This window comes from Pipistrellus hanaki (assembly GCF_964339955.1).
Source record: "Pipistrellus hanaki genome assembly, chromosome: 7".
In the NCBI taxonomy this organism is placed as follows: Eukaryota; Metazoa; Chordata; class Mammalia; order Chiroptera; family Vespertilionidae; genus Pipistrellus; species Pipistrellus hanaki.
The window spans coordinates 81,723,206-81,746,604 of NC_140509.1; the positions used below are offsets into that span (position 1 = coordinate 81,723,206).

Sequence of the window (23,399 nt, forward strand, 5' to 3'; positions counted from 1 at the left end):
AGGAATCATTCCTATTCATCACAGCTCATTATTTTCACTAGGGCTATAATTCAATAATTTGCAATCCAATGTTGTGATGGTATCTACTTGGAAGTAGAAAATAAATTACATTTATTTTAAAAAAAAACAGAAAAAAAACTATGTAACTCAGACTTTCACCAATTCTCAGAGGCCTTCCTAAGGTTTTTATTAGTTAAAATAGTCTGAAATTGGGGCAAGTTTGAAAAATAGAGCAGATAATCTTGATAAGGCAGGTTTTCATTGTTACATTACTTGTAAAGCTTTTCTTAAAAGAATAGAGTTTAAAATGACCAAGCACACACACACACAAAAAAAACAGAGAATAAAACAAATAAACAAACCACAGAAAAAGGCCCAAGCATTCCAGTGGTCACAGGGAGACATGCTGAACCCTTTAGCCCGGTCCCTGCGAAGAGCAGGCAAAGGCGCATTCTGTCTTTAGAACACAGGAAACTTGGCCTTCTAAGTGTCTCTCTCAGGTGTGAGCTTGGCACTCCTGCAGGCTAGAGAGAGGTAGGAGGTGTTTTACCTTTTGTTGCTGGAGACTGCTCTGCCGCTGGAGGGCCCATGTGGAGCGCGCTTGGGCCAGCCAGTCCTGGACTCCAGGCCTCTGGGCAGCAGCTGGGTCACTGTCGCTGTCCTCCTTTTCCTGTGCTGCTCCCTGGTTTGAAGGAGACAGAAATCAAGAGTCATACCGCCCCCAGGAAAGCCCTGACCCGAGCGGAGCGGCAGCTGCTTCGGTGAGGTCTCAAAAACACCAAAGCGGCTCCGTTTGGAGGTGAAACCATATTTTTTTAAAAATGGTCCTAGCTGGGTTGGCTCAGTAGAAAGATGTCAGCCTGTGTACTGAAGGGTACTGGGTTCGATGCCAGTCAAGTGCCTGGGTTGTGGGCTCGATCCCCAGTGTGGGATGTGCAGGAGAAAAGCCAATCAATGATGCTCATCATTGATTTTTCTCTCCCTCTCTCCCTCTCCCTTTCTCTCTGAAATCAATAAAAATATATATTTTAAAATGGTAACACAAAACTCATTGAACTTACGGCATCTGTAGGAGGGAGAACAATAAATAGATGATTATACTCATATATATTTGAGGGCAGAGCTGCCTACTTAGAAGCTGGACTTTTTAGCTGACTGATGTGGTCGCCAGACATTATTTCAGAATATTTTCCAGAAGAACATAGTAACTCTAGATCTCACTTCCTCTACTAACACCACCAGGACCACACCCCACTGCCATTCGCTGCCACCACCGGCTTCGACAAAGGAGAAAGTCAGCCCTAGCTGGTTTGGTTCAGTGGGCTGCAGACTGAGAGGTCCTGGGTTCGATTCCGGTCAAGGGCATATGCCTGGGTTATGGGCTTGATCCCCAGTAGGGGGTGTGCAAGAGGCAGCCAATCAATGATCCTCTTTCATAACTGATGTTTCTATATCTATCTTCTTCTCCCTTCCCCTCTGAAATCAATAAAAATATATATCAATTATTTGGTAGGAATGTATCCTTCCAGGTTGCTTGTTCTGACGGGATTTGCAAGGCTCTAGCGTACTCATATCAGAATGGGATTCGTTCCCACGGAGAATTTTTCTGCCCACCTATGTGTTTATGTCAGAGGATAAGTTGCACAATTTGAATATGGCTCATTCACTAAGTACTTCTTAAGCACCTACTGTGTGTCAAGCACTGTTCTAGGCATTGGGAATATTTTTTTCAAGGAGTCAGACAGGGGCCCTACTGGGGAGAAAACAATAAGCAAATAAGAGAAGGTAAGAGTCTTCAAAGAATGGGAAACCAGATGATGGACAGAGAGTGAATGGGAAAGGTTTCAGAGCCGCTCTGCGCAGGCATCCTCAGAGACAGCTCCACAGAGCACAGAACAGTGGCAGGGGCAGGCCGAGGGCCCTGCAGGCCTGGGACCCCAGAGCAAAGGAGGGGAAGGAAGAGGCGAGGCATCTCATAGGGAGTAGGGCAGTGAAGGACTCAGTGGCTGGAGCAGGGTGGGGAGGGAGGTGTTAGAGTGTATTTCATGGAGGAGTGGGCCTGCTGGCTAGAGGGGAGCTGCTGCTGCTGTTCTTGTTCTTTGCTGACTTTGATAAAAGCCTGGCATCCAGCCAGGTGGCTGCATCCCACCTGAGTGACCACAAAGCTCCTTATCTTCTCTTATTTTCGGAATTTCACCAACTATTGCAAAGAGGGGTAAAAGGGATTCCCTGAAAGTGACCTCCCAGGGGGCTTTGATCATAAATCCCTAGCTGGGCCATTGGGGTGGGAAGCCACTCCCCAGGCACTTTGCCTTAGGCAAGCCCTGCCCATTGACTCTGTGCATTTAGGTTAACACACCTTTGGCATAATCTCTGCCACCCTCAGGAGAGCACATCAGCTATTCACTACCCCCTAACCCAGTCCCCCTGGCTTTTCCCACCCCTGTGTCCTCTTTTCTTCTTCCTCCGCCTTCATTCCAAACGCTTAAAGGAAACGTATTCTCCTGAGCATTTGCCATCTGCTCCCTCTGTATGTGGTCAGTTTGGCTCAAATAAACTCATAAAAATTCTCTGCAGGTTTGCACGTTTCTTACGTAGAGACTATTACCGGGAAACAGTGTCTGTCTATCTTTCTATTCATTAAAGCCGCATTATTAAATTGTAAAACGTTTGAGATGATCAACTTGGCAAAGCCACTATCCGTGCTTACAGTGAAATAAACAGAAGGAAGCAAGAAAGCAGTGAAACCTACAGGGAATGTTATGCATAATCTTTTCCCAGGTCCTGAGCCACTGAGCTCACAGTACTTTCCTTTAAGCCAGTGGTGGGCAAACTGCGGCTCGCAAGCCACATACTGCTCTCTGGCCCCTTGAGTGTGGCTCTTCCACAAAATACTATGGCCTGGGTGGATTTTGAAGAAGTGGCATTAGAAGAAGTTTAAGTTTAAAAAATGTGGCTCTCCAAAGAAATTTCAATCATTGTACTGTTGATATTTGGCTCTGTTGACTAATTAAAGTTTGCCGACCACTGCTTTAAGATGACCCAGCTTCCCAGCCAGAGAACGTAGTGTAGACAGAACAACGCCGCCGGTCTGAAATATGCCATCTCCATGGCACAGGGCCTTGGGGATGGGTGCTTGGGGTCACCCCGCTGGGAACATTCCCACTCCTGCAGGACAGCCTCCCACAGAAAACCGGGACCCTCCTGCAGGTGGTGGTGTGGGCTGAACGGACACTCTTCCAGGACTAAGGCCCAGACACTTCTACAAGAAGCAGACGCTCTCCATCTGAGAATACACCGCTGACCCAGCCTTCGCTCTGAGAGACCCGGGACCTCCCAGTGAGGATGCGGCAGCGGGTCCACAGGGACCTGGAGAGTCAGTGCAGGAGGCTGACCACTGTCCCCAATCAGAGCCGCTCCAGCTGATGGGACAGAGGTCAAGGCCATGACCTGCTGTCTCTCTCGGGTGGGATCCTGTCACCTCCTCCTGCTCTGCTCTTGGAAAAGTTCGTTTCCAGAGCTAAAGATGGTAACTTCTCCGTTCACCTCCCCATCCTTCTATCCCAGGTCACGCCTGTCTGACAGAGCTGTCCTCCCAAAGCCTCACGCCAAATGTGCGCTTAGGAAAAGGACAGCAGCAGCGTCAGGTCTAAGGACAGCGCGGTCACTGCCCAAGCACACACGCATGTTCATGTTCTAAGATAGGCTACACAACCAGTCACATTTCACTCACGGAACCCACAGCTTTAGAGAAAAGGGAGTTAGGCCACCTGAGGGCAGACGCCTCGTCTGTGTTTTCTAGGTGGTTAGGTTGGTTTTTCAGTCAGTGAGTTTTTCTCTGACCTGTTTAGTCATTTTGAACCATAACCCTGGGACCACAGGAAGCAAAAGAAAGGATGGAGAATCCAGCTCAGATTTCCTTCCCTCTGCCCTGGGGATGTGCAGGCCAGGCCAGAGGGATGAGATAACAGCAGTCACTGTCTCTGAGGTTGGAGAGCAGCCTTCCCTCTTAGCTAGGGACTAGGAAGTAGTAAGTGACTTCAGTGCCCAGAGTCCCCTGTGGGCGGAGCCACATAGCTGTTTATTTTGGAAATACTAGAACAGTAACTGCTTTTGCCAGGAACATTCCTTGGAAGATTAGTGAGGACTGGAGAATGCTAAACATTAAATAAAGCCTTTCTTTATAAAGCACTTAATTATTTATATAGGGCTAACTCACTGCTCCCTGGGTGGGTAATAACGTGTGAAATGACCTAAGCTTTTTGCAAAGAAAAGATAACATAAGTCAAGAGATATTATCACATGCCAGTAAGTCTATGTCCCTTCACTTAGAGAAAGAACCCCTGGGGAGGGGGAGCTAAAGAGGTTGGTTATTCACTGATACAAACAGAAGCTCAATTTGTTAAAGAGAATGGCCTGAACAGAGATGGCTTCTGTATAGATAAGTAGCTCCGAGAAATAAAGTGCTTAAGGCCCCACAAGAGCTGGGAAGCTGTTTCATTCCTCCTGACTCTCAACCCCAAATGAAGGGTCCAACTTCACTAACATCTACATTCCATGCAAGATTTCTTTCTGCCAACAGCCCTTAGTTAATCCCAGATCAATTCTGAATTTTCTACACGAAGAGGAACGATCCTTTTCATGGCAATAATAGCACACCCAGTGCTCCTTTTAGTCCTACACCTAGAAATAGAATCTCTTCCAAAAGGTCTAATTACTGAAATAAAAAAACAAGCCACCAAAATGTTACACGCTAGAAACTCATCAGATGAAAGATGGTAAATGTCTAAGTATTTTAAAAATGAACAAGGACTAATTTCAAGGCAGGCAAATAGCTTGCACAGCAGTATCTCCAGGATGGCTGACCCCCGCGGGCTGCTCCAGACCTTGACTTAATGTGGAAGACGCATTGTGGCTGGGCAGCACCCGCCAGGGGTAAGCAGCGAGGGTGGCTGTCAGCACGTGCAGCCCGCCCAGACCAGTCTAGCCTTCCGGCATTCAGCAGGGCCTTTCCTCACAAAGAATGTGTTCTGCAAACTGTTAGTCGTTGTTCATTATTATATTCGCTGTGATCTGAGTACCTACTGTGAGCATTACTTGCCTTTACATCCTCAGAATGTTTTAAAGTTAAATACTATTACTATCTCCATTTTACAGATGAGAAAACTGATCTGCACGAAAGGGAAGTTCAATGATCTCGCCCCAGGTCTCTGGTGAACACCTGGTGGGACCAGGCTAAGGGGACCTTAGAACAGCAGTTCCAGAGTGACGGCCCGAGAACCACCTTTGCCACCTGGTTATGCTTCATTTGGCACACACATCATTTTTAAATGTTAGAATTAAATTGTTCAAATGGGAAGGTTTTAGATATAAATCCTCATTCCCTTTCTCTGGAAGATGAAGCCAAGATGACTGTAAATTCTTGTGTGCTGAGAGCTGGGGCCCACAGCTGCGCCTCAGAGGCCTGTCAAGGTCCTGGCTGGATCTGCTTCACGAGTTCACATTCCTCCCCAGGCCTGAGGCCCTGGGATGTGTGCCCGCTTAACCCCGGATGCGCCTCTGGACCAATCTGGCTATCCCTTCCATTCCTACCTGCCTCAGGGGGCGGGCACAGCTGGAGCTTCATAAACAAGAGCTATCCCAGATATGAAATCACTGCTTCTAGTAGTTTTCTATTGATTAGATGTGATGCTTTCAATCATAGAATCATGCAATTAACAGAGAACTGGAGCTATGTAGGTTAGTTTGAAAAAATCATTGCACTGAGAAAAAAAAAGCCATCATAGTGAATGTCCAATGAATTGCCACCACCACTTTTGTGGCCCATCCCCTGCCTGCATCTGCACTCAAATAGGGGTGTCTCCTTCCCTGATGCTGGATCCTATCTTCTCCCTCCTACACAAGTTGGTTCTTGCAATCTTAACTTCTTTTTCGTCCGTTGTTCCTCCACTGAGTTACAGTGGAACCTCGTTTCTTGAACTAAATTCATTCCAGGAGGCTGTTCGAAAAGCGATTTGTTCAAAAACTGAATCATTTTCCTCCCATCCTATATAATAGGAGGAATATGCTAATTATCCATTACACTGTGAGGCATAATGACTGATCACGGAAGGACCGGATTATGGATCTGCAGGAGATTGGGGCAGCGGTGGAGAGCTACAGGAGGGGAAAGGGCAGCGAGCAAGTGCGAGGCAGAGAGATACGGGAGGAGGCAGGACAGTAAGCTATGGGGGGATGTTATAAGATATATTAATTTATGAACCATGGACATTTTTTAAATTGTTTGTTTGCTAGATTTTGCTATTTATTTCTTTTCCTACACTGCAACCTTCAGATGTACAGATTTAAACAATCCTTATAAAGTCTATTGGAAAATCCATGTCAAGGTTTGTGTGACGCAGGTATGTACATAAGTGTGCATCACTCCCCACCGTTTCCTTAAAGGGACAGGCTCAGGAAAGGCACGTCAGCAATGCACATGGATTCGCTGTCCTTGCAGCGCCGCCTCACCATCGGGCTGGGGCCTCACCTGGATGTTCAGCTGCTTGTCGTGCAGGGCTCGCTGGAGTTCCAGGAGACTCCCCTTGAGGGTTCTCAGCTTCACTGCCAGCTGCTCGGCCTCGTCCTTCGTGTGGGCCTTGCCCTCCAGCAGCAGGTTGTTATTGTGGACGGACAGCTCCGACAAGGCCACCACCTTCTGCTCGATTTCCACCAGCATGTTCTGGGAGGACAGGAAGAGGGTGGAACTCACACACCATGCCGGCCTCTACAAAGACCGTTTCTCACAGCGAAACGCAGCACTTCCTTATGTCTTTCATCCAGAGAATACGTCTTCAGAGTTTTCCCCCTAGTTTTCCTACAGCCTTGAACAGTAGATTTTTAAAAATACCTTGAGCTTCTAAGTTTTTCTCTTAAGATTAGATATTAAAAGATCTATTGGGGGGGGGGGGGAGAAACAAACGCATGGAAAGTCCACTTTAGATAGGCAACAGATGAGGAGAAAAGACCATTTTTATAGAAGGGACTCATGGAAGCAAAGTGCCCAGAGCCCCAAACATCATACTGTGCCCTCGAGTCTGTGCAATAGCCCCCATTATAATTATACAACTGGCTCAATACTAGATTTAAGTTGACTAAGGAAGTGTTATCTATTTGTGTGATTCCATATGCTTCTAGATTCTAAAAATTTTGTCAAAAGATGACTTTAGTGCTTTGTAAAAAGTCCTGTAATATTTTATTAGAATTATGGACTTTATGATAAAAATAGAGGTATCCGAAGGGAATGGCGGGAGTAATGACAAACGTATTTCGAAGTGCATGTGGCAATTTCAAATCCTAAAAGGAAATGCTAGAATAGATGTCTCTTCAGAAAGAAACTTGGTCTAAAGAATAGAAAGCACTGGCATGTAGCTCTCTATTGTTTAGCATCAAAGCAGAAAATTGCCCAAGGAAGTAAAAAATTCAAATGATATTAGTCAATACTATGATAAATCTCAATCATAAAAGGAATGGCCAAAATGGAATACTACCTACTTTTTAAAACAGATGATGCTCACCAATGAATGGTTTTTGTGTATTTCCTCTGATCCCAAATGGGATAAGTATGAAGTCATGCTTACGGATATTTAACCCTGCAGATTAGGTAGGATTTTCTAGAAACTTGCTAGTTATAGTTAAATGAAAGAGCTTTTAAGACATACGTCATCAATGTGTGCAGCACATACAATGTGTGGATAATCTTTGAAATTCAATGATTGGCACAGGGAGTTCGTTATCTAATCTCTGTACTTACATGTGTGCTTGAAATTTTTCATAACATAGGGGTAGACCATCTATAATAATGAAAGTGTAATATGCTAATTAGACCAGAGAGCCAAATAACCTTCCTGACATCTTTCTGGGGCTGTAAAGGCCGAGGTATGATCTTTGTAGATTGGGCCTCTAGTAATAATATAATGAAAACCTTAATGTCATTGCCTCTACCTTAATTCCTAGGGACCTCACATCAGAGAAAGGATATTCTCTGATCCAAAAGACACCTCACTGTGTACAGTCTGTTGCCTAAAACTGACAGTTTGTCAAAGTTTGCAAAAATGATATATCAGATTTAGAACAAAAATTGCAACAGAGCACCCAGGGATATCTCCTGCTGTATTCATCCACAGTCTGATGCACGGACACCAATTCTTCTCACTGCCTCTGAGTGTCTTATTAGCACCCAGCACAGGCACTGTAAGTGTTTTGGTATCTATGATTTTTTTTTTAAAAAATTTCCTTTAGGAAGTTGAAGATTTTCTAAAATTGGGAACTTACTGGTAAAATTTTTCAAAAGACTGAGTTGAAGTCTGGATTTCAATTCAAGCTTTAACTAGTATAAGGTATTTGTTTTCCCACTCTCTAAATATATGAAGTATATGGCTTGAAAAAAAATAATATATCCATATCAAGCCTTTTTACTGTTATGTTTTCACATTTTAAAATGTGCTCTGTGATGCTGACATGTTCCTTCAAGCTCATTTCCATACCTGGCAGTCCACCAGCTGGGCCTCCATGTCCAGGGACTCCTTGGAGGCGCCCAGCGCGGTGTCCAGTGTGGCCTTAGTGCTTAAGAGCCAGTGGTCCAGCTTGTCGACTTCAGAGCGGTACCTCTGCAGGGCCTGTTCCTGCCTCTGTTCCTCCAGCTGGTCATTTAACTTCTCCTAACGAAGGAAGCGGAATGTCACAGAGCGCCCTCAGGTAAGGTCCTTAGGACGCAACACAAGAGCAATGGTCCTCAGCTCTGGCTGCACACCAGAATCAACTGTGAAACTTCAAAAGGAAGGCAAAACACACACACAAAAAAAACTGTCCTTGGGCCACATACCAGAGCAATAAATCAGAATTTCTGAAGATGAGTCTCAAGATCCATATTTTCAAAGAGCTTTCCCTTTGATCCTAATATGCACCTAGAGTTTAAGCATTTTTACATTATACAGGACCAGGCAGATAATATGAATGATGAAAACTGATCAAGGATTAGAACAAAACAATGGCAAAGATGGTGGGTTGGAAATAGGTACATGACCCCAATGTGGGGAAACTGTAGGGAGTGGTGAGGACTGTGACAAACTGAAGAGCATATGGTCCACCCGGAAAGAAAACATCATGAGTTTCAGGCAATTGATTCCCTGCGAGAAGAGGTGGCCCAGTGTTACTAGTTTCTTGAATGAAAGAAGAAATTCTTGTTGTTGTTGTTAGATCTCTGTTGTTTTATTTTCAATGAGGTAAATAATTCATATTTTAAAAAAACAACAACACCAAGCCAATCACTTAATTTTAATTTTGAAACTCCACAAATGTTTCATAAAATGATTGGGGACAATATTACTACATTAAAAAGTTAATTCTTAAAATAAAATACTCTAAATACCTTATTTTAAAATTACTTTATAAATAACTTATTATTTTTAAATTATGTGAAAAATAGTTTAACATAAACTTTAAATAAAGCAGACACATTGATTTTAAATTTATTACAAATAAGAAGTACATGAAAATATGATCTGACTAATATTATAACAGGTAAAACTAGAAGGAGCCTACACACCCAACAATAGGACCATATTTAATTGAATTATACTACAATCATCAGCCAAATAAAATAATATTAAGTTCATATAATAAGAAATATATTGAGAACTGATTATATCCCAGAAGTACAAGGAGACAGATACTCTAAAGGATTTTGTGGAATCTCAGGTCTAATGTCCTATATATTTAGGGCCAGAAATGATAAGAGAGAATAAAGCAAAAATAAACTTTCATGAATCAGTGTGCTTGAATCGGCTAAGACTGACTAAGGTTTTATTCTTCACAGCATTAGTAATATTATTCATAATATGCTCTGATTTTAACACTAGAGGCCCGGTGCACAAAATTAGTGCACAGGTAAGGTCCCTAGGCCTAGCCAGCAATCAGGGTGATCTGTGGGGTGACCAGTGGGACAAACAGGGGGGACTCCCCCACTGGCACCCACCTTAGCCCACCTGGGATCTATAGGCTGGGGGCAGCTCCTGCCTTGAGCATCTGCCACCTGGAGGTCAGTGTGCATCATAGCAACTGGTCATTCTGCCGGTCGTTCTGCTGGTCGATTTGCATATTAGGCTTTTATTATATAGGATAGCACCACTGTGCAAATTTTCCACAATTATTCTTCATGAGGCCCATGTCTACCAACTATTTGCTTTCTACATTCTCAACTTTTCATACTGAAATGAGGTAGAAAAGGATGAGAAGATGCATTTCTGGCTACACACATCATGCCCAGCCCCTGTAGCTCAGTGGTTGAGCATTGGCCTATGAACCAGGAGATCACGGTTTTATTCCCAGTCAGGGTTTCAGCCAGATTCCCAGTAGGGGACATTCAGGAGTTAGCTGATCAGTGATTCATTCTCATCATTGATGTTTCTCTCTCTCTCTCTCTCTCTCTCTCTCTCTCTCTCTCTCTCTCTCCCTCCCTCCCTCCCTCCCTCCCTCCCTCCCTCCCTCCCTCCCTCCCTTCCTCCTCCCTCCCTCCCTCCCTATCTGAAATAAAGAAATATATTTTTTCAAAAAAGAAAAACTGTCTGTCACAAAATAACCCAGACACTTGTCAGCACAACTCTAAGGGACATGGACATGCAAGGCTTCCGTTATGTTACCTCCAAAAGCTGTCGTTTCCCTGATGCTTTCATCTTGATGGTGGACATGCGCTCCTCCAAGACGGTGAGCGTGGACTGCAAGGCCAGCTGTTCCGCGGGGTCAGACTCCGGGGACTTGTTCATCAGCTCCTCCGCGAGGGATGCCTGCAGCTCACTGATTTCATCTTGGAGCATGAGGATCTCATCCATCAGAGCCTGTGGGAAAGTCAGGAATCACACTCAAGTCCACATTTCTGGGGGCTGAGAACTCCTGTCAGCAGCTCTGTTTCCCATCAGTTGAAATGAGTGGATATATTTCACCCAAAGCCATTTAATCAACAAATAGGGGGCCTACTAACACAAGTTTCAACATGAAAGTCTCAGACAACTACCTGTCAGATAATGTCTGATTTCAAAACCATGTGTGCCATTAAATTAAATGAATTTGAACAAGTTCATGAATCATTCTGGTTTTCAATAGGCTCATCTATAACCTGAAGGAGCTGGGCATGCTCAGTGTTTCTCTCTTTCCCTCTCTCTTCCACTGTCTCTAAAAATCATTAGGCAAATATCCTCAGGTGAAGATTAACAACAACAAAAAGTTAGGGCTTTGGTGTCCTATTTAAGCAATCTTTGCCTACCTCAAGGTCATGAACATATTCTCACATGTTATCCTCTAGAACAGTGTTTCCCAAACTATTGGCATATGTGCACAACTTCTATAATTTTTGTAACGCTGAGCACCCCTCGTACTCATGAGAACGTAGAATTAGGCGCAGCTAAGCACGGTGCAGTGCATATCCCCACCAAACTCCGGTGCAAAGTGTACCCCCACCAGACTCTTCCCGTACCCCTGGGGGTATGCGTACCACACTTTGGGAAACACTGTTCTATAAGAATGCTATTCAAAGTGTGGTAAAAAAAAATAGCATTAGTCTAAAAATGTTTGTCACCAGTTCACGACTGGGTGACAATATCATGGGTAAATGTTAGAAAACTTTATAGCAACCTGACATTGACCTGATATCCAAGCAGTATTTTATTTTATTTTATTTTATTTTATTTTATTTTATTTTATTTTATTTTATTTTATTTTATGAAGATAATGGTCTGTGGTGGGTTAGAAAGTTTAAATAATTTTTTAAAGGTTATTTACTACAGATAGTTTGAGAAGCAATGTTTGAAAACGTGTTTTTTTTCCCTTCACATTTAGATCTGCAATCCACCTGAACTTAATTTTTGTGTCCAATGTAGGTAGGGGTATCAACATATTTTTTTATCTGGGTAGCCACTGACCCTGCATTATTTATTAAAAATGATTTTTTACTCAGTGCTTTGCAGTGTAATTTTTGACATAAGCCAAGTGTCTATGTAGATGTAAGTATGCTTCTGGTTTTCAGTTCTGTTCCATGGACCCTTTGGCTGGCTGGCTGTGCCAATACCACACTCCCATAAACACCATAGCTCTAAGTCTCACTCTAAAGGATACATCCTTCAACTTTACTCACCTTCTTCAAGGTTGCATTGGCTATTCTCGACCCTTTCAAGTTTTAATATACATTTGCCATATATTTTAGAATTAGCTTCTCAGTCTCCAACAAAGAACTTTCTGGGATATTATAATGGGATTGTAATGAATTACAGACTGATCTTGCTTCTTATACATTCAAAATGCTTTTTGGCCTGGCCGGAGTGGCTTACTGGTTGAGCGAAGACCTATGAACCAGGAGGTCAAGGTTGGATTCCAAGCCAGGGCACATACCCGGGTTTCAGGCTCGATCCCAAATGCAGGAGGCAACCCATCTGATCAATGATTCTCTCTTATCACTGATGTTTTTATCTCTCTCTCCCTCTCCCTTCCTCTCTGAAATCAAAAAAAATATATTTAAAAAGTGCTTTTTGTCTAGTAAATTATTTCATACTACCTAATAATAACTTCTTGGTATTTGATTGCCAAAAGTATAACATTTGCATTATTTGGTCTGTTTAATCTATAGGTGTCTCCATAACTAGTTGGACGGCATTGTCTTTCTCTGCATTGATCCTCTGTATGAGCAAGAACAGCACCCTCACTATTTCACATCTGTGGCTTTCCTCACAAGTTCATTTATAGTGCCTTCTACCCACTCCTGTTGCCATTCCAAATTTTCAAAATCTGCATCTCCCCAAAGACCTGCAAGAGGTTTCTCTTAGCTACTTCCCACGGCTGTAGCCCACAGTCACTTTTTTTTTTTAAATTTTTATTTATGGTTCAATGTCTTGGTAATCCATTCTACCCTATAGTAGGTTATTTTGACCACAAATTAGTGAAAAACATTCATCTATTTCAGCTGTGCACATAGTAGATGCTCAACAGATCTAGTTGAATTCATTCTTATTCTTGACAGAGAAAACATGTATCTGAATCATGAAACAAAAAAATAAAACAAAACCAAAAAGCTTCCCCATTTAATCTCAGTAGCTTTGACCAATCAAGTGTAGAGTGAAGTCACCAGCTTCCGTTTCCAGCTCACACGGTTCTGAGGCAGCTACCTGAATGCTCTGAAGAGTCTATGTAATGAAAGAACTAGAAGTGAGAGATTCTAGCAAGGTTAAGCTTCGTCCTGTGAGGGTGAAGCCTCTCTTTCATGCTTCTGTTTACTCTCAAGGGAGAGCGGATATTTTTGGAAGACAGCTACAGTTTTTAACAGCCAAGCTTCCTGGGGTTTTCTCTATGGGTGATGAAATGTTTTTGTAAATGCCACAGAACCCTACACTTTTAAATGGTTCATGCTATAGGATGTGAGTTTCACTTCAGTTTTTTGTGAAAAGGTCCAGCCAGCAGTCAAATAGGTCTTCACCCCCTAGCCCTGTCTTGGCTGGTGGCCAGCTGCTTCCCCAGGATGTCTGACTCAAAGCTAAGGAGAGGAAGATGAAAGGCAAGTCGTTGGGCTTCTGACTTGTGGTGAGAAGGGGGCGTGTGCATGACACTTTCGTGGTTTACAGAACCAGCTACCTTGCGCTTCTCTAAAATGACTCACTCTGGAGAGAATATGGCTTGGTTCAACACCGAACGTAAACGTGAATTTCATTGTGACTTTCAGAACTATCTACAGCAGCATAGCTCATTTCCAACGTTGAGTGGCTGTATATTATCACCAAAACACCAAAACAAAATAACCTCAGAGCTCTGTCTACTACCCACCACTGGGCTTGGTGAGGCAGAGACCACACACTCCCACAAAGCATTAGCTGCCTATGACATGGAGGTCCCATCACAGAGTGACAAGCCAGCGAATGAGCCCGTGAATGTCTAAAATGTAATCTACCAAACAATGTATAGAGGATAACAGGAAAGTCACAGCATTCCACCCAAATTCAGTAGATTTGGACAAAAGTTTAAAGGAATAAGGTAGGAATTTGGTTAGCTCTCAAAAGAAACATGAATGCTTTCAAGAGAGTATTGGGGGGAAAATAACAACTGAAGTGTTTGTATTAATTTCTAGGAAATATAAAAAGCATACTGGACTTTCTCACTCACATTCAACTGGAATTTGAAACAGTGATTCTACAGTAGTGATTAGAAATTTTTAAAAAATTTATTTTGTTGATTTTAGAGAGAGAGGAAAGGAAAGAGAAAGATATAGAAATTTCAATGATGAGAGAATCATTGGTCAACTGCCTCCTGCACACCCTCTGCAGGGGATCGAGCCAGAACCCCAATATGGTGCCCTGACTGGGAATCAAACAGTGACCTCCTGGTTCATAGGTTGGTGCTCAACCACTGAACCACATTGGCTGGGCAGTGCTTGGAATTTTTTAAGTACCATTCCAGAAGGTAAAAACCAATTTAGATGCTGTGATACCATGAGCTTTCATGTGGGCAGCTCTGTCCCAGAATTTATAGAACTTAGATTCTGACAGCAAAAAGTAGGTCAAATGGAAAATGTCAGATTTGTAATTACGTAACACATTACAGATTATTTATACTTCTTCCCCTCTCATTAGAGCATTAACATAATTGTTAAGCTCAAATAGGTAGTCATCACTGAATTAGCTACATCTCCTCACTGCCATGATTGTCAGCATTACCATGCTCACCTTAGAAAGAGACAGAAGTCACATGGTTGGTCCACATTACAAGAAAAGCCACATGCTCATTTCTAATTTACAATACTTAGCATTAATACACACTTTTGAATTTTCTCCATTAAATGCCTTGAACAAAATAATAATTTGCTCTATGCTTAGCTTATGTGTGTTTTCATAGGACTGCCTGGAGGCATGGAGGTGGTGGTGAATGGGAGCTAATTTGCATTTTCAATCAGCAACTCTATAATGTCACCAGGCAGATCAACAGGGCAAATCACCAGGATCCCATTTTCATGGAGTTCCTAAGTCCTGGGGGATCCAGGGAAGTTGTTTGTTTGTGTGTTTTTATTTTTTTATTATTTTGGGGGTGAGGGGTCAGTCACATGGGACACAAGAATGGTGAGCCTTGAACAAAGGCAAAGAGGATCCAAAAAGGAGAGAGAGGTGAGCTGTGAGACCCTCTCCAGAAACATGGACTTCTGCTAGTCTAAGCAAGTGACACTCAAGTTCACTCTATTCCAGCCTTCAGATAATTTATTAGTGTTTTGTTTTTAATCAATAGCTTTCTGAGTTAGGCTGATATAATTGTCTCTATCTTGTAAAATGTTATAGCTTTGCCTAGTTTACATAACCTTTTCAAAAGGAATTCAGGTCGAGAACAAGCACCAGATTATCACTTAGAAGCCCTGATTTTTCAATTGTGTCTTTGCCCATTGAAGTCTGAGAGCCATTCTCTTAAGTGTAATGGGAGGTGCTGGGCGCACGGTTAAGTTTCTTAGAACAACAATCCCCAGAGAAGGTGGATGGAAGGGCGTCTTGTTTTTACAACGGTTTACAGCAAAATAAAGGAAATACAAGATGGAACAGACTGTCGGATCTCAGAGGAAAGGTGAGGGGTGGGAAGGAAGGGGGTTTGGAGAGGTGGGAAGAGATCAACCAAAGAACTTGTATGCATATATGGACACAGACAATAGGGTGGCGGAGGCCTGGGGAGGGGATGGCCTGGGTGGGCAATAAGGGGTCAATGGGGGGAAAAGAGGATATTGGTAATACTCTCAACAATAAAGATTTTTTTTAAAAGAAAAGGAACTACACTTTGTATAATAAAAATAAGAAAGCAACATCAAGGCATGTGGCTTCCTTTCATTAGATTCAAGGTGTGGATTTCTTTCTTTCCCTCTTAGACCCCTCCCTGAGGCAGGAGTGGAAACCACCACCATGTGGCATCTTGTTTACTCGGTGAGAACTGACCCAGTAAAAAAAGTCAGTCTGCTCTCCCCACGCACGCTTGGCCGGTGAACAGCCACAGGAGTGCACCCATGAAATCATGCAGGAAACTGAAGTCACAGCTATTTTTACCTGATGCTCAGCCATCTGGCTCTCTGGACTCCTGCCCGGCTCCAGATTCTCACCGAGTTTCAGCTCGATGGCCTCCATCTTCGTGGAGATGGCCTGGAGGGCGTCCTGGTACCTCTGCTGGCGCTCCAGAGCTTCGTAGAGTGTGCGCTGCTTCTCACTGATCTAGAGCAGAAAAGGGATATTACCAAATGCTCCCTCGCCCCTTATCTTCCAGATTAGGACACTGCTTTCCTCACCGCGGGCTCACTGTGGCCCAACAGAGGGTGGTCAGCATGTGCAAACTCTCTGTGTGGATTGCAAAAGGCAACCACGAAGGTCATGGGTGTCTGGTCCGCATTCCGACGACTTACCACGTTCTTCAGAGTTTCCCAGGAGCGCTGCAGGTTGTCCAGCATGGCGGTCGCCGAGGGCTCCAGGCCTGGCTCATACAACCCCTGGGATGGCAAAGCGCTGGGCTGGATCCTTGCAGCATCTGTCTGCAACTTCTCGGCAGACAAGGCTCGGTAATAAGCAATATCCTGTGTGGGCAAAGCACAGCGCTGGAGTCAAGGGGAAGACAGAGCGGAGGCTCACATGCTCTGCTTGCTATATGTCAGGGGAGGATTCTCACCTGTGCCGGGGGCCACAGACTACTTTTTATTATTATTATTATTGATTTCAGATAGGAAGGGAGAGGGAGAGAGGGAAAGAGAGAAATCAATGATTAAAGAAAATCATTGATTGGCTGCCTTCTACTGGGGATTGAGCCCTCAACCTGGGCATGTGCCCTTGACTGAGATAGAACCCAGGACTCTTCAGTCTGCAGGCCAATGCTCTATCCACTGAGCCACATTGGCTAGGGTGGGGCTACAGACTATTAAAGTGAGCAAATTCTTGTGGCAAGAAGAATGTAGAGGTCATATCAAAAAGCACATTATAGTTGCTTTAGAATTTCAGTTTATGTAAAAAAAAAATCAAAACAAATTTAGCAATGGAAGTTGCCAAAATTCACTCTTATTTTCTATTTGGTAAAATGGAAATACAAAGGATTGAAGTGGTATATGTATTTAAAGATTAATGACTATAGCAAAACAAATAAACAAAAACCCTAAGTAATCTTTTCTGAACATTTTCTAAAATTCTGCTTAAAGTTCTGAATAATCTGCTTTAAGTAAAATTAAATCTGCAGAAAGCCATTTTCCAGGGATAGCCAGATCTTCCATATTTGAGAGCTCATTCTCCATGGAAATAAATTTAAATATTTTCATTTTTAGAAAGGGAAAAAATAATGGGGAAGTTAAACTAGTGTAAGAAACAAATAATAATTAAAAAAAGGTTTCCTTGTAATCAATTCCTGGAAAGAACACAAAAAAGTAATCAAAGTGAATGATAAAAAAGCCAGGTCCTTGACTTATTTTTATTCCTTGGGTTGTAAGTCATAGAACATATTTTATTAATATTGACAATAGGATCTATTATATCAAGACATATAGGTCATGTGTTCCCAATTGTTTCTGTGGTTATTTATCTGTATATTAATAGAAATTTGAATTGGTGAGTGATGTTTAGATTCTGGATATTGCCATTATAAAGTTCACTCCTTTTACAGTTATATTAATGAAGAAAATTATATTAATTTTAAATGCCTGAACCTTATGGATAATAACGTCTTGGTGAAATGTAGTGAAGAAGGTCCCAGCTGCCTGAGAAACCAAGGTCATCGCAGGCAGGGGCTGGTGGTTGGGTCAGCATGGGAGAGAAGCAGGTCCCGTAGTGGCGTGAATGCAGACGGCAGTGACCCCAGAGAAGTCAGGACCCCTGAGGTCCAGTTGGTGTTCTCCTCCTACGCAGTCATATAACTGGGGCCAGTCACTCCCACCTCCTGCACCGTCCCTCCTCTGCGCAGCACCATCTGCTTCTGAGGACTCACTACAGTCCTAGCTGAGGGCCAGGGCACCTAACTACATTGTTGTTGTTGCTCAGGCTCCAGATAAGTCTCTAACACTTCCTGACCGCACTGGGACATGGAGATGGGTTCCTCTCCTTTCCTAGTCCTGTCACCTCGTTGGCTGGTGACCTCAGTATTCTCGAGTCCTTGGGAAAGCTCACATTCATTCATCCTTATGCACCTCCAACCCACTTCAGTCCTCCACGCCCTTGAACATGACAGCCTGCCAGCACTGACTTGGTTCAGCCCACGTGCACCAGTGATGTCTAAAGTTACTTAGACCTTTCTTTGGCCAACACCTTTGTTTCCTTCATCCCTTTGACCTCTGCTTCACTCACTTGGAAATCCCCAACCAGAACTCAATATGATTTCACTTTACAGGATGCACGTATGCGTGTGCTCCCACACACACATATGTGTACAGACACTCAATGAAGGCACCCAAGAGATACTCCTAAAATTCTTAAATTTCCAAAAGTGTGTCTGGATTCAGACTCTCCTTTATCTTATTCTGGCCAGTTTCCTTGCTTAAGGCTCACCCTCCCAGAATCCCAAACTCCTTTGCTTTCCAAGGCTCAGTCCTTTACTACCTCTCCTCTCTCCTGACTCTCCTCAGCACACAGGGTCAAATCTTTTCCCCCTGTAAATCCCTGCAAACAGTCTTTCTCTCATAATGGTTTTCTTGTAGGGTGTCATCTATTAGAAATTTCACAAATCAATGACGGGTCGTTACATGTGCATACTCCTGAATACACATTTGTAATCACTATTTATTACTTTCCTCCCGTTCAGTTTGTAATGCAGCTTCTGAAAATGGTAGTTTACACTTGATAGATTAACTTTCTCACCCTCCATTAAATTCTAAATGCCCAGATGGCTTCAATCCTAAGGAGCTCACTGAGATTGTACCTGCCTCATCAGCAGTGACTCCTCCCTGTGAAGTAAAAGGATATGTCCCAGTCTTTCTCTGGCTGGACAGCTCAGCAGCACCCATTCCACTGGCCATCCTTTCTGGAAGCACTTCCCTTTCGTCTCTCTACTGTCCACCCAGCTCTCTAGCCATTCCGTCTTTCTCATTTGTAGTTTTTCTCTGCACATTCTCAAACGTGGGTGTACATATAAGCTTCCGACTCACCCAGGACCCTTTAGTCCATAGGTAGACACTTTGTTCACTGAGACAAACTAGCTGGGACCATATTTATCCCTTCTCCCCTGACTTACGTTACTGTAGAAGAATGGCACGTGGCCGTAAATGATGGGGTCAATTTGTTAGTGTGACACCAAACATAATATGCTGGAAAACAAATCAGTTTCACTAAAAAAGAGATGTTGACAGGAAGCCAGGAAGGCTGGTCAACAACCTTAATTGCTCTAACCTTTAGTTGAGATATTGTTAGCTGAAGCAGCCTCCACCTTGTTTGTCCCGTGTAAGTGTCTGTTATTTCCTGCCTAAGGGCTACATGTAAATTTCTGTTTATGTTGCCTAAGATGCTTTCCCCAAAGCCTTGATAAAAGGGATGGCAGGGCCAGAGCAGGAGTAGTTCTCCCACTAGAGTTGGACTACCACCTGGCCCCCAATATCGCCAAGTTGAATTTCTTCAAGTCTCAAGTCTCTTCATTTGTGTGCGGCCCTTCTCCAGAACCTGAACCCTGAATTGGAACTCTTTCTATGCAGGCTGAAAGAGAGTCCTATATCTGGCGCCAATGTGGGGCAGGAGACCTCCCTCAGAAGGAGCGAAGGTTCAAGCCCCTGTAATGTTGTGGGGGTGAGGATCTGTGCCCCACCTCTGTTGACCCCCAAGTTCTCTCCTGATGCCCCCTCTGCATAATACTTTTGCTTTTTAATAGCTTCCTCCTGGAAGAGCTGCCTAACATAAACTGAATGACATTTAAAAAGAAAGAACTTCTAGTATCACATGTAAGTGTGTCAGGTTAACAATGTGATTTAATTGATAGTTTCCTTTGATGGAGAGAGATGACAAGTGGGATTAAAATAAAACATAATCTCACTCACAATTGGGGCATTTGCTTGAGCTCAATAGTTAAAATAATTATGATAAATAATTATCATTTACAGGACACTTTCCTGTCCTTTGAAAGACACTTTGCAAGAAGCAGCATCAAGACTTATATTTTTAGAAAAGGGATATTCTCCCACAGGGTTAGTCTCAAGGCCAATGTTTATTGTCCAATCTATATACATAAACACCAAGGGACCAGAACAACCAGAATGACCTGTCACTATGACGCACCCTGTGGCTGGCCAACTGGTTCAATGCAGGTAGAGCCAGCCAGCCAACCTTCTCAGCCTCTCCCCTGACCAGCAATGCCCCCAATTGGACTCCTCCACCCTGATCGGGGGCCAGGTGGGCTGGGGGGACAGGCCGCAGGAGGTTGGCCAGCCAGCCCAGTCCCCAATTGGGGTGAGGGAGCGATTGGGGGCAGGCTAAACCCCACTTGTGCACAGATTTGTGCACCAGGCCTCTAGTTTTAAGAATATTAGGCATACGTTTTTTCCTAAACAATCAACAGCTGACTGCAGACATGTTTCTCTGACCCTAAGAATATGTGACCACAGGAAAGAACATTTCAAAGAATGAGTAATGCATATTTTAAAATCAGAACTTGGCGAACAGTTCCCCAAATCCTCCAGAGCACCCTGAACTTCCCCATGGGTGCTGTTTTTCAATTTCCTCTCATCACTTCTGTTATTATTGGTCCCACCGCCATCGTTCTCTGTATACTACAGGGGCCTGGAGGGTAGGGGTCCCATCTGTCTTCCCCTTTGCTGCATCTCTGGGACGAGCACTCACTGAACAGGCACTCAGGATGTAGCTGATGAACGGATGAACTGAAACTGCCCTAGAGCTCCAGAGATTTTTAACCAAGAGAACTGTTTAGCTAAAGATTCCTCAATTGTATTTTCCTTTTGGGGGGAGAGGGGTTTTCTTTATCACAGAAACCTATTTTGAATGCTTCTGCTTTAAAATTTAAAAAGTATGATCAATTGTATTATAGTTAATACAGTCTTTGCTCTGTGTAATATTTTTTAAAATATATATTTTATTGATTTCAGAGAGGATGGGTTAGGGAGAGATAGAAACATCAATGAGAAGAGAGAATCACTGATTAGATGCTGGGAATCGGGCCTACAACCTAGGTATGTGCCCTTGACTGGAATTGAACCAGGGACCCTTTAGTCCACTGAGCCACACCAACTAGGGCTCTCTGTTTAATATTTCTTCTTTGATAATACAGCTAAACCTCTTTGAACATTTACACAATTTTATTTATTTTTCTTTTTTTTATTTACATAATTTTATAGTAGCACAATTAAAAAAAAAAATGTTTAGTTGTTTTGGCCAAATGAGAAAAAGGCAGAATTACTCAACATGCCTTAAAATTTGTTGATTATTATATGTGTGTCTTTTTTATTTCTATTTAATATTTCCATAAAAACCGTTGACATACTTACATAGCATCTATTTTAATATAATGTGTGATAAAAGGCATCTCAAAACAAGGAGTTATTCCTATTTTATAAAAAAATAAAATTTAAGATTATTGAATGTTAAGTGCAAAAGCTCAAATCTACTCATGCATTCTAATATGTAAACTGGCAGCCAGCCCTTCAAATTGGATAATCATTAGTAAATGAAACAAAAGTATGATAAGACGAAGTAAAGTTTTCCAGCTTCAAAATCCGAGCTGGGCCTGGCTGATTTGGCTCAGGGGTTGAGCAATGACCCATGAACCAGGAGGTCATGGTTAGATTCCCAGCTAGGGCACATGGCCAGGTTATGGACTCAATCCCCAATAGGAAGCATACAGGAGACAGCCGATCAATGATTCTCTCTCATCATTGATGTTTCTTATGTCTCTCTCCCTCTCCCTTCCTCTCTGAAATCAATAAAAATATTTTATTTTAAAAAATCTGAGCTGGTTGTCAAAACTAACTTCCATACATGTAGCAATAGAATCGCGGTATTTTACACAGGTGACATAAACGTTTCCTTTTCTGCTAGGATGCAGGGCTCCATTACCGAGAACTGTCAGACACCAGAGCCTCATGCCTTAAAACAGAGCCTTCTCCCGCTAGCATTCCTGTGACCCAGTTTTTGCTCATCTCACTGCCAGGAGCCCTGGAGAGGAGATGGCCTGTAAAGCCAGGAGTGGTCTCACATGACAATCACAGCTTGTGCAACTGTCACACCGCACGGTGTGCTCCTCCAAGTCCAGGATTCACACCCCCAGTCCGACAGGAACGAAGACCCGCAGCCATCCTGAGAGCACAGCGAGGGGGGCCCCGGAGCGGGTGGTAGGTACCTGGTTCACAGAAGCTTCGGTGTTTGCCGCAGGAGACGGGGAGCGACAGGCAGGCGGAGAGGAGATCTCACTGCTGGTTCCCTCCTCCCCAGACTCCTCAGTGACAGGTGACAGCAGAGTGTGACAGCGACCTGCAGTCACCTGCCATCACAAAAGGTAGCCCAGAGGACATAAAGATCAATTAGCAGGGTAACAGAAGACCTGGTCAGGCATAGGTCAAACAGAGATAACTATACTAGAATAAAGGTTAGAGTGACTGAGACCCATATCTCATACACAGTGTTAGTATTTAAAAGTGTGGTGCTTGCCGAAACCGGTTTGGCTCAGTGGATAGAGTGTCGGCCTGTGGACTGAAAGGTCCCAGGTTCGATTCCAGTCAGGGGCATGTACCTTGGTTGTGAGCACATCCCCAGTGGGGGGGTGTGCAGGAGGCACCTGATCAATGTTTTTTTCTCATTGATGTTTCTAGTTCACTATCTCCCTTCCTCTCTGTAAAAAAATATCAATAAAATATATTTTAAAAAATAAAAGTGTGGTGCAGGTGAACATGAAGCTGGGAACCATTTGAAAAAAATCAAGGCTAGGAGGTGCATATCAGAGTAACAGTTTTGTAGTTGATGAAATAGTTCTCTAATTCATTTTCTTTTTCTTGATTGTTTGTACCTTTATAAATAATTTTTAAAAAATGAGTTGTACACATGATGGAAGAGTCTATCAAATGAAGCTTGGACTTTTGTGTGCATCTCACATTTCAAATATCCTGAGAAGATAACTGCACCCTAGGGGATCTATCACCTAAGTATTGGTTATGCACTGGACGTGGCACAGCACATATGTGTGGAAAGTACACATGCATGTGTGGAAAACACTGAGTTACCAAAATAATTCATGCAACTTACATGTGAAGATGGGGAAATAATGCAGGCAGAAATTAGTGGAACTTCTTTATTTTAATCCAAAGCTTAAGCTTTGGATTTTCTATTCTCTTATTTTTTTAATACTAGCCTTCTTCTATATTTTACTAAACATTTCTACAACTAAACACACATACCCAGCCA

At 43.1% G+C, this 23,399-nt stretch overlaps 1 protein-coding gene across 2 annotated transcripts in view; it reads right to left on the reverse strand.

The window, feature by feature from the left end:
• SYNE1 (spectrin repeat containing nuclear envelope protein 1) overlaps positions 1-23,399 on the reverse strand; it is a 359,148-nt gene that overhangs the window by 103,719 nt on the left and 232,030 nt on the right. The window contains exons 93-99 of one of the 2 annotated variants that reach the window (XM_084890175.1): positions 22,342-22,482; positions 16,439-16,606; positions 16,089-16,250; positions 10,680-10,874; positions 8,526-8,699; positions 6,530-6,721; positions 551-682 (exon numbers count right to left, since the gene is read on the reverse strand). In XM_084890175.1, the coding sequence (XP_084746301.1) occupies positions 551-682; positions 6,530-6,721; positions 8,526-8,699; positions 10,680-10,874; positions 16,089-16,250; positions 16,439-16,606; positions 22,342-22,482 (1,164 nt within the window). Of the gene's footprint in view, positions 1-550; positions 683-6,529; positions 6,722-8,525; positions 8,700-10,679; positions 10,875-16,088; positions 16,251-16,438; positions 16,607-22,341; positions 22,483-23,399 lie in introns of those variants that run through there. The other variant, XM_084890176.1, reaches the window with a different exon arrangement.